The sequence below is a fragment of the Nothobranchius furzeri genome, chromosome 5 (genome assembly GCF_043380555.1).
Source record: "Nothobranchius furzeri strain GRZ-AD chromosome 5, NfurGRZ-RIMD1, whole genome shotgun sequence".
Classification (NCBI taxonomy): Eukaryota; Metazoa; Chordata; class Actinopteri; order Cyprinodontiformes; family Nothobranchiidae; genus Nothobranchius; species Nothobranchius furzeri.
In genome coordinates, this window is record NC_091745.1 from 74654875 (window position 1) to 74669190 (window position 14316).

Below are 14316 nucleotides of genomic sequence, written 5' to 3' on the forward strand. Positions count from 1 at the left end.
AAATGCCAGGGCTCATTCTACAGGACCAGGGCATTGCAGGAGAATGTATGAAGAAGACATTTATTATTTCTATACATGTTTTGGTGTCAAACTTCCATAATGCCCCTTTAAATGTAAAAGCTCTAAGTTATAACAGTTCTCTGGCAGTTAAAAACATGTTTGAGGTTATTTGCACTAAATCCCTGCCGTTTTCTGCTCACCACTGCTCTACTTCTACGTCCTGAAACGGGGGCGCCAGAGCTTTTTTACCCCACTGAGGTAAACTCACCAGGCATTTATTCTAGAGAGGACTGCAGATGTGTTGAAAAATCTAGTGAACTTTGTCTTTAATAAACGGTGTGTGTGTGTGTGTGTGTGTGTGTGTGTGTGTGTGTGTGTGTGTGTGTGTGTGTGTGTGTGTGTGTGTGTCTAACAGCTAAATTTGATTTAAACACACCATCAGAACGTCTAAAGCACCACCCTACCCATTCCAGGTTCCTTATTCTAGTTGCTAAAAGTTGGTAATTCTATTCTCTGCTAATGTTCGTCCAGATTTAGGTTTTATCTAAGAGCCAATAAGATATTATTTGTTCATAACTCTTCCACAGAAGCTCTGAAAACATCCCAACTCTCCCATTCTGGCTTTAAAACGGTTGAGTCAAGTTAAAAACAACTCCAATATTGCCGGATGAAGGCATCGGGGGAGTGGGATGAACCATACAGCTGACGAGTCATGTGGGAGCTCTAAGCAGCCCTGATTTAGACTCATCTTCTTTATCCCTGGAGTTTTTATGCACACAGCCGCACAAATAGTTTGTGTGTGTGATGGTGGAGACCTAGTTTAGCTCAAGTCAGACGGGTTTGTTCCCTAACAAAGCCGTTAAATGACCCCTTTATACGTCTGAATGTGGAACAAGGTGTTCTGGACTCTGAAGTAAAACATGGATTTAAATAGAATGGATGTACGATCCAACGACGCCTCATGGAAACGAAGCTGGGTGTCTGGGTTGTCACCCCCCTCACTCCTGCTCTTCGCTCACAGCCTTCAGGAAGAGTTGTCATTTTGCTGTGTCACCTACTCCATCCGCCCACTCCTCCTCCTCCTCCTCTCCATCTCATTCCACCTTGCTCCTCCTCCTCCTTTCTTGCTGCATGATCTCCACTCGTTCTGCTCCTGACCCTTTGCTCTCCGCCGCACCCAAAAGTGTGTGTTAATGCCTGCATGCTTGCACGTGTGTGTTTGAGTGTCCTTCCCCCGCCTCGTGTTGTGATTTGTGGCGAGCCTTGAACGGGTCCCGGCTGTCGAAGGGCAGCGCGTTGGGGAGCGTGGCTGAGGCATTGTTAAGATGTGGTTGTGGTAAAAAGGGGACAGGAGCAGCCTAAAGGGAGGGGAGAAACTGTCAGTGTAGCAGGAAGCTCAGCACACACACACACACACACACACACACACATGACCGAATGAAGTTCACACCAGCACCACTGACATCTCCCTACCCCTACTTTTTTCCTTTTTCCCCACTGCTCTCTCTTCTGGTGTCTTTTTTTCTTCTTCTCTCTCAACATTTTCTCTCCTTTTCCTTCCGTTTTCTCCCTCCCTGCCTCTCCTCCCTCCCACAGAGCCTTCGCCAGACCCCTCCAACGCCGGCGTGGTGGCAGGAGCCGTTATAGGCTCCCTGCTGGCCCTCCTTTTGGTGGCGGCCCTCGTTGCCGTGCTCGTCACCCGTAGCCGCAGGCAGCAGCAGGGTTACCGAGCCAATGGTGGCAGCGACATGAAGACGCGCATATTCGGCGCCGGCAAGAAGGCGAGCAAGAACGGAACCGGCGGAGGAGCGGGGAGCGGCGGCATCGCGGGTGGGAACAACAACGGCCCCATCTACGTTTACAACGAGAGCGCTTCCCACCAGGGCCTCGGAGAGAAAAACAACCACCACCAGCCTCTCACTGTAGGGGGCCGGCCCGAAGTCGGCGCCGTGACGCCCACCGCCCAGGACATCCTGCTGAGCAGCGAATTAGACGAAGCAGAGAGGAGGAAGTTTGATGAGATGGACGAGAGGTACGACCACTTCCCCGGAGGAAGCTCGATCCTTCAGCTGCGCCCTCATGACCAGGGCGACATGATTGGAGATTACCTGGATGATGACATGGAGTCCCAGCGGGATGGCTCGGTCATCTCGCGGACTGCAGTTTACGTGTAAAAGAGGAGGAGGAAAGGCGAGCTCGAGGATTCCTCTCGAGGATTCTGTGGATATGAAGAATCCAGGATTTTGTCGTTGTCTGAGGAAAGAAAAAAGAATACCACTTTTATTTTTGCAAATTGATATGAAATATATCCTATTAGTCACAGCGCAGCCCCAGAGTTAGTTGGATCCAAAGAGGGCGTGAGGAATCGTGTAAACAGAAGCGTTATCGGGTTTTTACGAACAGAATCATCGAGCCCTTTCTCCCGCTGCTTCTGCTCGTGCTCTCTCCATCACTGGGACTTTTAACAGACTAGAAGAGCAGAAACATGAAATCTGCATACTGGCTCGACTCTGCAGGCATCTCACTCGCATATTCACGCTTAGCTTCACTAAATATATAAAAAACGGAAAAGTGAGGAGGTTGTCTCGCAGCTCCGTGTTGCCTGCACGTCTCGGTCCTCCCGTGGGAAGCCTTTTGTTTTGGTAATGTGTTGTGCTGTGACATCTGGTGTGTTGGTGTAGCTTTAAAATACAGACATGAACCATCAGGTGTATTTGGAAAATGTATCTCGTCATGTTCGCTCTGCTCTCTGCCTTATTTTAAACATCCCCGTAGATCACCGTTGACACAAGTCTCTCCAGGATCGAACGACGACATTTTAAAAGAGGTTTTAGGTCCCTTTTGGGGTTTTTTTTGTTTATTTTTTGGAAATCCAAAATAAGTTTTAACAAAGAAAGATGCTCAAACACAAACTTTTTCTGCCTGGAGGTTGGAGACGATGACGACGATCGAGCGACGGAGGAGTGAGGTGTAGCTGATCTGATGCTTCCTCCTCATCCTCCTCTTCTCGGAGCGCTCCCGACCGGAGGAGCTTGATTGGTAATGAGCCGTGAAGTTGCTCGCTTAGCTGGGACCAACAGATTGCCACCACTTATCGTTTATGGTGTGGCGTTCCCGCTCCCCACCTTCCTCCCATCACCTCCCCCTTCCCCTCTTTCTGCATCCCTCTCTCCGGCTTTCATGGGTGGTTTTTTTGATTTATTCAGGGCGGCGTTGAGGTCGGGGCCCACCAAGAGCAGAGCCATATTTTAGCGCTCCTGATGCATCCAGTACCCCACTTACTGACTCCAGCTGCCCTGATATATCAGGATAAAGTAATCCACCTGGAGTGGCCACTCTCACCCCCCTCCAAGGCCCCTCCCACCTTCCCCAACACTTTAGCAAATGGCTGGATGTAACGGCGGTCCACCTCCGCCACGCAGGGAAGACGGATTTTCAGCGACGTTCATATCTTTCCTTCCATTAGTGGATGTTGGATGTGGTGAATTGATCGGGGGACGTAAAAAGGTTGGGTATCGACTTACGGGGCAACATGTGGTGCAACGGCCCTTTATGAAGCAGGTTCAGGGCTGATTGTCTTCTGACTGTTAATTCATCCTTTTAACGAGCCACCGGAGGCTTCTCCTTTGGCACGCTCTCTATGGCTTCTGCCCGCTGCCGCGTTAGAGTCTCCGTGTGAACGTTTGCATCTGTCCAAGTACCTGGGCGAGAGTGGAGAGGAGCTATGATCGCGAGCTTCCTAATCGACTTCGCTTTGACACCCCTTGGGAATCGGCCAAGCGTGGAGTGGACTGACCTCGGTGAGCCCCAAACGGGATTTTACTGGAGGTCACCACGTCAACGGGTTGACCCTTTCCCAAGGATAAAGAGGATAATGCATGCATGCATTCCTTAGCGTGACTTTTTAACCCTGTCCTGCAGATTTAAGAGGCGCGCCGTGTGTTTGCGTTTTTAGGAAACGGTCTTTGTTTTCATGCTGACGCCTGTTAACCTTCACACAGGCAGAGAGAGCGAGAGAACGAGGAAAAAACACAGGAGGTAAACTGAGTAAGCGTTTAGTGTTTGAGCTCCGTCTGGCGTCTTGTAAGCCGGCGTGTTCAATAGGATTATCATCTAATGGCCTTAGTTTGTACATAAATGCGAGTCCTGTCGACCTGGGGTGACGTAAATGTACTGAACACAGCTGATTTGTCACAACCACTCAATATAAAAATGTATTACTTATTTTTGCACTTGTGTTTGTCTCGGCTTCAAGGAACAATGAGAGGGAAGAGTGGTTTCTCTGGGCGGGGGGGGGGGGGGGGGTGGTACAGATGCGGGGCGAAACACTTGTATGTACATTTTGATGTGAAGTATCTGTGTATTATATATGTACTCATCTATATTTTCTTGTGAAAATGTGGATATTTATGAAAATGTAAATATCGGATGGATGGAGCCGGTGGAGTTTGAAAGGGAGCACGTCCGGTTTGACTTTCCTCTAAAGTTCAAAGGTCACAGAGGTCATTCCGAATGTAATTTTTAACCCGAGAACCTCGGTAGAGGCTGAAGAATCGGCTTGACAAAAATACTCCATTTTATGCTCAAAATTGCCTACCTTCTCATATTATCAGCACATTTATTTAGTTTTCTTACCCTTTGTTGACTTGATACTTACACAGGACAAAAGATGCACACAATTCATCCGACGGACCTTAAACGCACCGCTGTCCGAGTTTGTGTGCTGTAGTCTAGTGGCCGTGTGTTTTCAGGCGTTTTGGACATCTTTTTCTGTGTTTTTGGGGCTGTAACCCGAGTAGCCGCTCTGTTGCCGTTAAAGTGTCAAACTGCAAATATTATTGTGCATTTTAAAAAACGCACATGCTGCACGTATACATTTGGAGAGTGTAGAGAAACAATCGCCCACACACAAACACCCTTCAGTCGCTCTCATCATGCTCACTCCCACAGCCAAACTGTGCAGCAGTCTCCTCATACCTGACAACTCTGCCATCCTCTGACATAAGCCCACACAAATGTGTTTGCATAGCTACACACACACACACACACACACACACACACACACACACACACACACACACACACACACACACACACACACACACACACACACACACACACACACACACACACACACATACAAAAAGCTTCTTCCTCCTCTTCTTGCTCAGTGGCCGTGTCAGATACCGTGTCCCGTGTTTCTGAGAAAAGCTGCTGCAGGACGTCGCCCTTGCATGTGACCATGCAGAACCGACCGTTCCGGGGCGAGCGCCTTTCAGCCGGTGTCGGGGAGGCTTGCCTTTTTAAAATGAATATCTATCATCCAGCTTTTGTTCTACGTGGGAATCTCTTTCATGAAAATGCCACTGCACTGACCTCCACGTCCCAAACGCTTTCAGGAGAGTCGCTTATCCTGCTTGAGCTGTTTGAGTCCTCGTAACACACACACACACACACACACACACACACACACACACACACACACGCACAACATCCACCCCACCTTCAAAGTAAGGCTTCTTGGTCAAAATGCTTTTAGAGAACCCTGCAATTCCAGCCGAGGTGTCAGCACGAGGTTACGGCGTTTTTACTCGCTGGTTGCAGAAAGCCGCATCCTTCCTGTTTGTTTGTTTCGGCTCCAGACGTCTGACGACAAATCAAAGCCTTAACATCCTCCATCTCAGTCCCACAGCAGGAAAAAAAGAGAAAACCTTCCTGTGTACATAGTATAAATATATAAATATGTAGCAGAGAAAAAGATGACTAATTTATGGTGTCACGTTTGTGTATTACTCGGTGACGGCAAGCATGAAGGATTTATTTTCCTCTATTATCGTCTCTCTTCTGTTATTTTGCAGTGCTTTATAAGTTATGTTTTCTGAGTGCTTTATTCTTGACTGCTGCGCTGTGATTGCTGCCAAAACTGGCAAAGTTTGCGTCTCCTGTACAAGTGAACTGTATGCGCGCGCACACACACACACACACACACACACACACACACACACACACACACACACACTTGGAAACGGTCTTAACCCAAAATGTGCTTTTATCTACTGCTCTGTGTTTTAAAAATCCGAAGAAAAAATAAAAGTTTGATCTTTTTTGTATTTTATTTTGATTTTATTTTGGTCTTAAAGACACTGGATCTGAGTTGTTGTCACGATTTTGTCGTCTTTCTATATTTTTTTCGTATTTGGTTGATTATTAAAGATTTCCTGATTTTTGAAATGTTTCAGTGTTCTTGTGTTTTTCCTCCTTTTCTTTTAAACTCTTGAGATTAGTCGGATAGCTAAAGAGCCAGATTATTGATTCCCACTGATTAGATTTATAGATTAATTGATTGGGATATGAAGTGACCCCCGGGTCTCTTGGTAACGACCCTTAAACTCATTTCCCGGTGTGGCCGTTAGTCTCGTTTTAGTTTGGATAAACCCAGGAGAAACGTGACTCTCGGCTCAAGATTTAGAAGAAAATAAATTTTGTGGACTAACCCTCCCCCTCCTCCTCCTCCTCACCTCTGCTTTGCACATCTGTCCTAGCAGGCTGAAGTAAGAGCGTTGCCTCTCCAATGTTCAGAGATGCTCCAGTTGCTTTAAAGAGCACAAGCTTCTATCAGGCTTCTCACCTGAGCATGTGGGTAATTAGAAGTGAGGAAGGCCCGCTTTTGCTCCTATTTCTAGAAGACGAACTGTTATTGCACCCGGTGGGGGCCCTGGGAACTCTCCTGCAACAAGCTGTGCAGAAGAAAAAGGGAGAGGGGAGAGGAATGTGTCGCTGCAGCTCCGGCGGTTTTCCTGGCGGGGAGGCCGTTTGTGTTTTCAGCCGGGGAATGTGCCGGCCAAGCTGAACCTGGCTGAATGGAGCAGCCTCTGAAAAGGCTGCATTGTTTGGACTCTGACTAAACCAAACCAGTTTTGTCGAGATATAACAGAAGGGCAAGCGAAGATGTCTGCCTGTGCATGATAGTGCTAGTGAGTGTTCATGCACGCATGTGCACACCTGCCTCGTTTTGTTAAAGGGATTTTTTTCAAATTGCCACTAGGAGCTCCGTGAGGGTGACGGGTGGTTTGTGGCAGTTATGGCGGCATGCCCTCCATATTTGCCCACTGCTTTTGATGCAGTCATGTATCCGTGTGTCACCCTGGCTCCTTGTCACAGTTCGTTTTTGTTGCAAGCTTCTTCTGTCAATACAGCTATTTACTGAGAGTCCAGCCCACCATCTGGCCACTCTAATTGCTTTGGATTTGAAGCTGGTGAGATGGAGAGGACTAATACACACACACACACACACACGCACACACACGCACACACACGCACACGCACACACACACACACTCCACTCGCACTCTTTTGGTTTTTTAGTTTAATGTAAAAAAAACACTCTAGTACGCCCGCAAAGCTTTTAAGCTGCAGCTTGTTATAAAAGCCTTTGCAGCACTTGGTTGTATTTTTTTTGTCTTTTCCTACTGAAAAAGGTAAAACGCATCATGTGACATTGGCGACCGCATAGTGCCAAACCTGTTTTGTTTGAGCTGGAGGCGTTTAACCTGAATCTGGAGCCAAACCGACAGCGGCTCTACCACAATCTCAGTGATGAGCTGTTGTGTGGTGCCCCGGAGCGATCCTGCCCTCTTTTTGTGGCGCCGCTAACACCAAGCAGCGTGCACGTGGAGGCCTGAGTCAGCCTGTGAGTGTGCTTTCTGGTACGTCGGAGCTAAAGAACTCTGTTAATGTGGTCGGATCAGACCGGGTGTTTATAAGTCTTTATGGACTTGTGTGTGTGTGTGTGTGTGTGTGTGTGTGTGTGTGTGTGTGTGTGTGTGTGTGTGTGTACAACTATGTGACTGTTTGACTCATGCATGTTTGTGTTAGGCTTTCTATTTGACTTTCAGCTCAAGCGACCAGATCCACAACGTTGATTAAACATCTCTCCCTCTTTGTGTGTGTGTGTGTGTGTGTGTGTGTGTGTGTGTGTGTGTGTGTGTGTGTGTGTGTGTGTGTGTGTGTGTGTGTGTGTGGATTAGCACAGACCCACTTTAGTTTCTCTCCACTGATAAGAGCTAACACAATGCTCCTCATTTAACCTCCCATCCTCCGGCTTCAGACCTGACTAATAAATCCCAGAGTAAATGATGGATGGCCGAGCCTGTTGCACACATATCCCAGAGATGGATGTGGTGACCCGAGCCTTCACAATGATTAGACCATGTCTACCTCCGACCTCAATTATGAAAGGTTTCTGCATATTTTTGAGGAGATTTAAAGTGTTGGCCTTTTCTCTTTTCTCTCGCCTGCGGTGAATTTCAAATCCCCACTCGTCTCTTAGTGGTTTTCTCGCAGCAGATGCTGTTGCACTCCACAGCCGACTCGTTTGCTGCTTATCTTACAGTTTTGTGGAAAATTCTTTAACACATGGATGCAATTAAGAAGTATTTATGTGAAATAGGCCAATTTCCTCCTCTGAATAAGTCGTTTGTTTGACCAGTTCAATTATCCACTTCTGAGATTTCAAATGAAAGAGAAAAAACCATGACAACAGCAGCCACACAGCCCTGATGGTCAATAACAATTGTTTTCTTTCCCTTTTTACAGTAATGAGAGAACAACACGGTTCTGAACCTTGCTTATGCACCAACAGTACTAAAGCTCTAAAGAACTCCTCTTGTGATGACTTTCCTTCATTGCTTTCTTGTTTTCCTACATTTCTACTTGTAGTACTTGAGATGAAAAAAACCTCCGGATGTCGCTAGAGAAAAGCAGAATCTCAGTCCAAAGTAAACAAAGCCAAGGCCAATCTAAATCTAGCTAAGCTCAAGGAGCGGTACATCTCCATCTCGAGGAAACTGTGGACTCCGGTCTTATCTCTCTATCTGTTGGAGGCTTATTACCACAAGAATGTGGTTAGAAAGTCTGAAAGTTGGCCCAGTTCAAACTTTATGGCAAGAACTGAGATGAAATCACATCTTGCTGCCGCGGCACAAAACTTGACTCGATTGGAGTTTGACCCTGATGTTTACATCACAGTTACTGAATTCTGCCGTCTCACAGCCGCCGTAAGAGGTGGTCGATGGGCTTTAAGTTTATGGTTTTATATCCGAACACAATAAAGAGAAAATATCTGCCTTGCCAAGTCTTAAAATCAGGTTAATGTGTTTCAGGTTAAGGATGAGGAAGCACGTTATGTTGTGACTTTTATTTTACAAAGACGGCTAAAATGCAGAAGCAGCAAACACATGAAAGCAAACTGCACGCCGTGATTAGATGGGTTTTAGAGTGACTTTTACCATCAATAACAAAGTAATCATCTTCCCTATAACCGTTGGAATCTCCTTGTTGTAAAAGAAGGTTGGATTGATTATGTTGTGGGAATATTGCAGGAATTGGTTTATCCAGAGCTTCTAAGGTGCCATTGTTACATTTCAGTCAAGGGAAGGTCTGGACCTTGTTTTCCATTTTTCACCATTCTGTTGACAGCTCCATAGATGTAAATACCTTATCACCCCTGTGTTGGGATCCCTTCACTGGCTGCCGATGCATTACAGGGCAAAATCTAAAGTCTTGGTACTGACATACAAGGAAGGCCCTACAAGGAATGACCGTCAGCTCATCTTGTCATCCTTTTGCGTAGACACGCCCCTTCGTAGGCCCTTTGCTCTGCCGACAGGGAGCCGTTGATGGTTCCACGCTCCAAGTCCAAGTCATCGGGGGACTGTGGGTTTTCTGTGTTGGCTCCTACACTTCAGAACCAGTTGCCTTTGGTGGTGCATCACACATTCATTGATGGTGACTTGCCTGAAGACCCACTTTTATGTCGAGACTTTCAAGGATCAGTATTTTTCACTTGGTTTCGTTTCCCCGGCCTCATTCTTTTTGCTGTATTTTACCTCTCTTTTGATGTTTCTGTGCTGGTTTTATGGTTGTTGCCAGGGATGTGTATCGGTGAAATTATGGCGACACGATGCTTATCACGATACATTCAGTCAGGCGATATTAGAGATTTTTCTAAACTGAATTGATTATGGAAAAATTCAATAAACAGTCCAGACAGATACATAACATGTTTAACATGAGGTATCTGAACCATGACAGAGGGATATACACTTCAGTGGTGGAAACAAAACCCGTTGCACACTGCTGCCAACTAGCGGTTGGCGATAGAATTGCACCAAAAGAGAAGAAAATACACAAACGTTTGCATGTAAATTCTTCCAAAAATTAGATACACTGCTTTTGAATATCTATTATATTGCTAGAAAAAATATCACGATACATTGCCGTATAAATACTGTCTTACATCCCTAAATGTTGCATTTTATTAGAGGGTTTCATGTTTTATGTGTTGCGTTCAGCACCTTGGGCATCCGCGTCGGTCGCGGAAGGGGTTTTATAAACAAATAAATGTAATGAAGGAAATAAACCTGTAGATAGAACTCAGTCATGGGGCAAACTGTTTTTTTTTCTCCAAACCTTCTCTGCATGCATTTGGACACCGCCAGGACCAGTAAGAGGAACAAACGTGACATATTCATCGTTGGGGAAGTTGGTCAATAGGGCAGTCCGACATACATTTGAAGAAACTCTTCTAGTCTCAAAGACGAGCCCAGATCATCCAATGTTGATGCTGAAGCCGTTTCATTTTCTGAAGCAAATTTGACTGTTTAGCAACGCTCAATTGGAACCTCGCACACCCAGTCTGTGTTGTGGCTGGCCAATCACAACGCATTTATTTCAATTCCGTTCAATTCAAAGATACTTTATTAATCCCAGAGGGAAATTAGAGTTTCAGTACACACAATTCTGAGATCAGGTATTCGTATTCGTTTCAGGCTCAAGTGCACCAGATTCAGATAACAAATTGTTTTGGGGCCAGACAGAGATAAGTTCCTCTCTGTCTTAAAGTTCTGCTGGTCCTCAACCTCACAAAGTCCAATAATGGCGTAAATTAATCTATCCCAGTCTGTGCTGATTCGTCCACTCGCTCCTTGATCGCATCCATCTTTTGTGCCAACACATGCTTCTCAGCCAAAGTTCCAAGCTTACGACTCATCTAGACAATTATGAGTCTGTGAATTCACAGTGTGGTGCAATCCATCCTTGAGCTCCGGGAAAGAGCCAACATTCCTCGACAGCTCGTTAATTTTCCGGTAAGCCAGGTAACCTCCCAGGCCAAAGAGCAGGAAACCTGAAACCAACACCGCAAATATCCAGACGTCTTCAGAGTCCTCTACAGACAGCTGAGATAAACAAATCAGGTTCCACTGTTTCCAGGAGTCCATGATGTGCCCAACTGGATCTGTCCCAGAGCCCCTTCTCCCGTTCTCATCGTTGAGAAAATTTTGTCAATCGCGTTGAGTGACCAGCTGACCAGGTACATTTGTAATCATTTCCACTTCCCAGAAAAAATGCAGAAGCGCCATTCACCCAAAGACGAACAAGGAGCCTTGAGGATAAGATAGGGAGGAGAGGAGGAAAAAAGTGTCTGTACTCTCCAAGAGCCGGAAGAAGAACGGAAAACATTTTTGTTATTTTATGTTGTATGTGGTTCTTTCACAATTGACCGATATCCGTAGCAGACCAATCGCAGCACTGTATTGTTTTGGTGGGCAGGAGGTTACTTATAACAAAGATGGTGATGGCTTGTTTGAAACAGCTTTGGCATCAACTTTGGACTATTTTGAATTGGGCTTTTCTTTGAGTCAAGAGCAGATAGAGGTTAATTTGACGGACTATGGAGGACTGCCTCGTTCTCAGTAGCAGTGAGTAAATCACGTTGTCCAATATCATGTAGAAACATGAAAGGCAACCGTAGATCTCTTCCCACGACTGATGGCCGTCAGTGGACTGTGGCCAGAGTCACATATATAAGATGGCTAGCCAGGCTAATTTCAAACGAGCGTCGTTCCTTAGCTGATGCCATCTTTGTAGTTTTTCTCTGTAGTATCACCACTGTAATGGTGCCTAGCCTGCCCAACGACTCTCTATAAACAAAGCGTTGTGATCGATCCGCTCTAACTTGGCCGAGCCGACGGCAGGCCTGCTGAGGCTACAGCGGAGCGTGGCTACCGTCCCACAGGGCAACATCTTTAGTTACTGCTACAGTTGGTCTAGATTTCTTGGTTCTCTCTCTGATTTTTACCAAACCTCAGTCACAGGGATGATTTCGCTTAACTTTACAAACGGTTTACCAATTTCTAACTAGGCTGTTGGCAAGTTGTTTAAAATGCAAAATTTGGCCAAAAATGCTACTTTGTTGGAAACATGCTAAGCGTGTAAATATGATGCGTTTGTGACACTTTTGCAACAAGTTGCATATGTAGACCGGTCCAGAAGGACATTTGATGAGTTTGAGACCCTGATATATTGGCTTTGGGTATTTGGAGGAGATTGTGTTTGACTCGATGCAAACGTTACCGCAAAGTCAGCCCAAATCATCAACCTTCCTCCTCAGTGGATCAGATAGATTGGTTTTATATTTTAAAACAATAATAATCTTGTTCTTATGCAGCCTAAGGCTGACTGCCATGTACTTTTAGACAGAAAACCTCTCTTGGCATCCTTTCCAAACAAGTATTTTAATATTCTTGTAATGGGCTCGCCTTGAGGCGAAGCAGCTGTGACGTTCACTTATGGGAAGATTGGCAGCCATCTAAATTATGTTCCATTTGTGAATAATCTTTCTCAAACGGTCTAACCACTTCTGTTTTGACGGGCAGGAGCAACAGCTCATTAGCTGCACCTGGCTGCTTCTTACTATACATTAAACCATGAAAGTCTACATGGTGTCCTTCTGGCAAAGGTTTCACCAAAAAGACAATAAAACATCCTTTTATAATTAAAGGTTGTTTTAGCATCCTTTTTGACCAGATTTATTTTTCTACATTTGTTTAGAAAATTACGACACAATGTTTCTTAACTTTTTCATCACTTCACATAAAATATTTGTTGGGATTGTTGCGATCTCCAGAGAGTTGCCAGATTTAGCTGCACTAAAATATTTATTCCATTTCAGAGCTGTAAAATCTGCAAAATGCTGAGATTTTCATGTTAATTTTTCAGCCACTTTTGAGGCACGAATGTGCACCGAAACAGATGCTGAACTCTCGTCTTTTCCTGAACTTGTAGTTTTGTTGCAGACAACAGCAGGTCGGCTGCGGTCTAATAATCTTCTAGCTTCTGTTTTCAGATTACCGTTTAGATATTTGTTTGTTTGACTGGCTTTAAGCACTCACAAGAGTCAGAATATGGTGTTACTGGGTCACATAGTAAAACGTCTTTCATTATGTTATTTGTTTCTAGACTTCCATGTTTTGATTGAAATCCATAATTTTTTTTACACAAAACAAGAAGAATGAAGAATGGAGTTCTTCATTTCACACTGTCTGAGTCAGTTTGTGACAAATTTAGGGATTGTTCAGTTTGTAAGTGAGGGGAGTCATTTGATTGCCTGACTACACTGGATTGTGACTACTGAGCCGTTTGTCGTTTGACTAGTGGAGTCGATGGGGCTCATGATGTCTGTTCAAATCGGGTTCTGTTTTTGGATTTTTGCTTCTCTTTTTTTTTTTTTACTTTTATTTGTTATTGCTAATTCCAGAGGTAGTAATAAAGTACAGGGATGTATTTTTTTTTGGGGGGGGGGGGGGGGGGGAGAAAGCCCTAAGGTGCACTTTTTTTCAATAAAGTTAGAAATTATTTCTGATTCTTTTAAGAAATCTGACAAAGGCAGCTTTATTAGTACAGCACATTTCATACATGGAGGCTATTCCATGTGCTTTCCATTAGCAAGAATAGCACCAACATTTAAAGGTGCAGTATGTAAGACTATAGTGAGAATTTTACAGTGAGAAAATCCCAAGAGTGTTTCAGTCATTTTGGAAGGAAGGTTTTACTGAAACATATTTCATACTCGGCTGCGGTGAATATCAGTTTTTGTCCTTTCAAAACAAAGGAAGTAAAAACATAACTACTGTTTACCATCAGTGAGTGGGGGGTACCGTGTCTCTTGCGAGCTAATGCTGCAGCGGGGACGATTATAATTTGACAACAGCTGGCAAAAAGCTTGAGTTGTTTAAATAGGTTGCAATAACCACATTTTACCACAATATGTCACTTTAACTTCACTTATACATAATGCACCTTTAAAAAAGGTCATGCCCCAATTAAAATACATTTAGCTCTTTCTTCATGCAGTTCTGCCTTAAATGCAGCTTTGCCCTTCTTGCAGCACAATCTTCAACATGCCTTCTCCAACCTTCATCTTCGTTTAAACACAAGTAAAACAAAGTCCATGATCTTCAAACGTAACTTACCGCA

General features: G+C 44.9%; 1 protein-coding gene across 2 annotated transcripts in view; it reads left to right on the forward strand.

Moving 5' to 3' along the window:
• Positions 1-14316, forward strand: part of si:ch73-22o12.1 (nectin-2) — a 157097-nt gene that overhangs the window by 74708 nt on the left and 68073 nt on the right. Inside the window, exon 7 of one of the 2 annotated variants that reach the window (XM_015950281.3) lies at positions 1597-6231. The exons of the other annotated variant lie outside the window; for it this stretch is intronic. Coding sequence (XP_015805767.3) covers positions 1597-2174 — 578 coding nt within the window. The 3' untranslated portion in view covers positions 2175-6231. Of the gene's footprint in view, positions 1-1596; positions 6232-14316 lie in introns of those variants that run through there. 2 annotated transcript variants of the gene reach the window in all.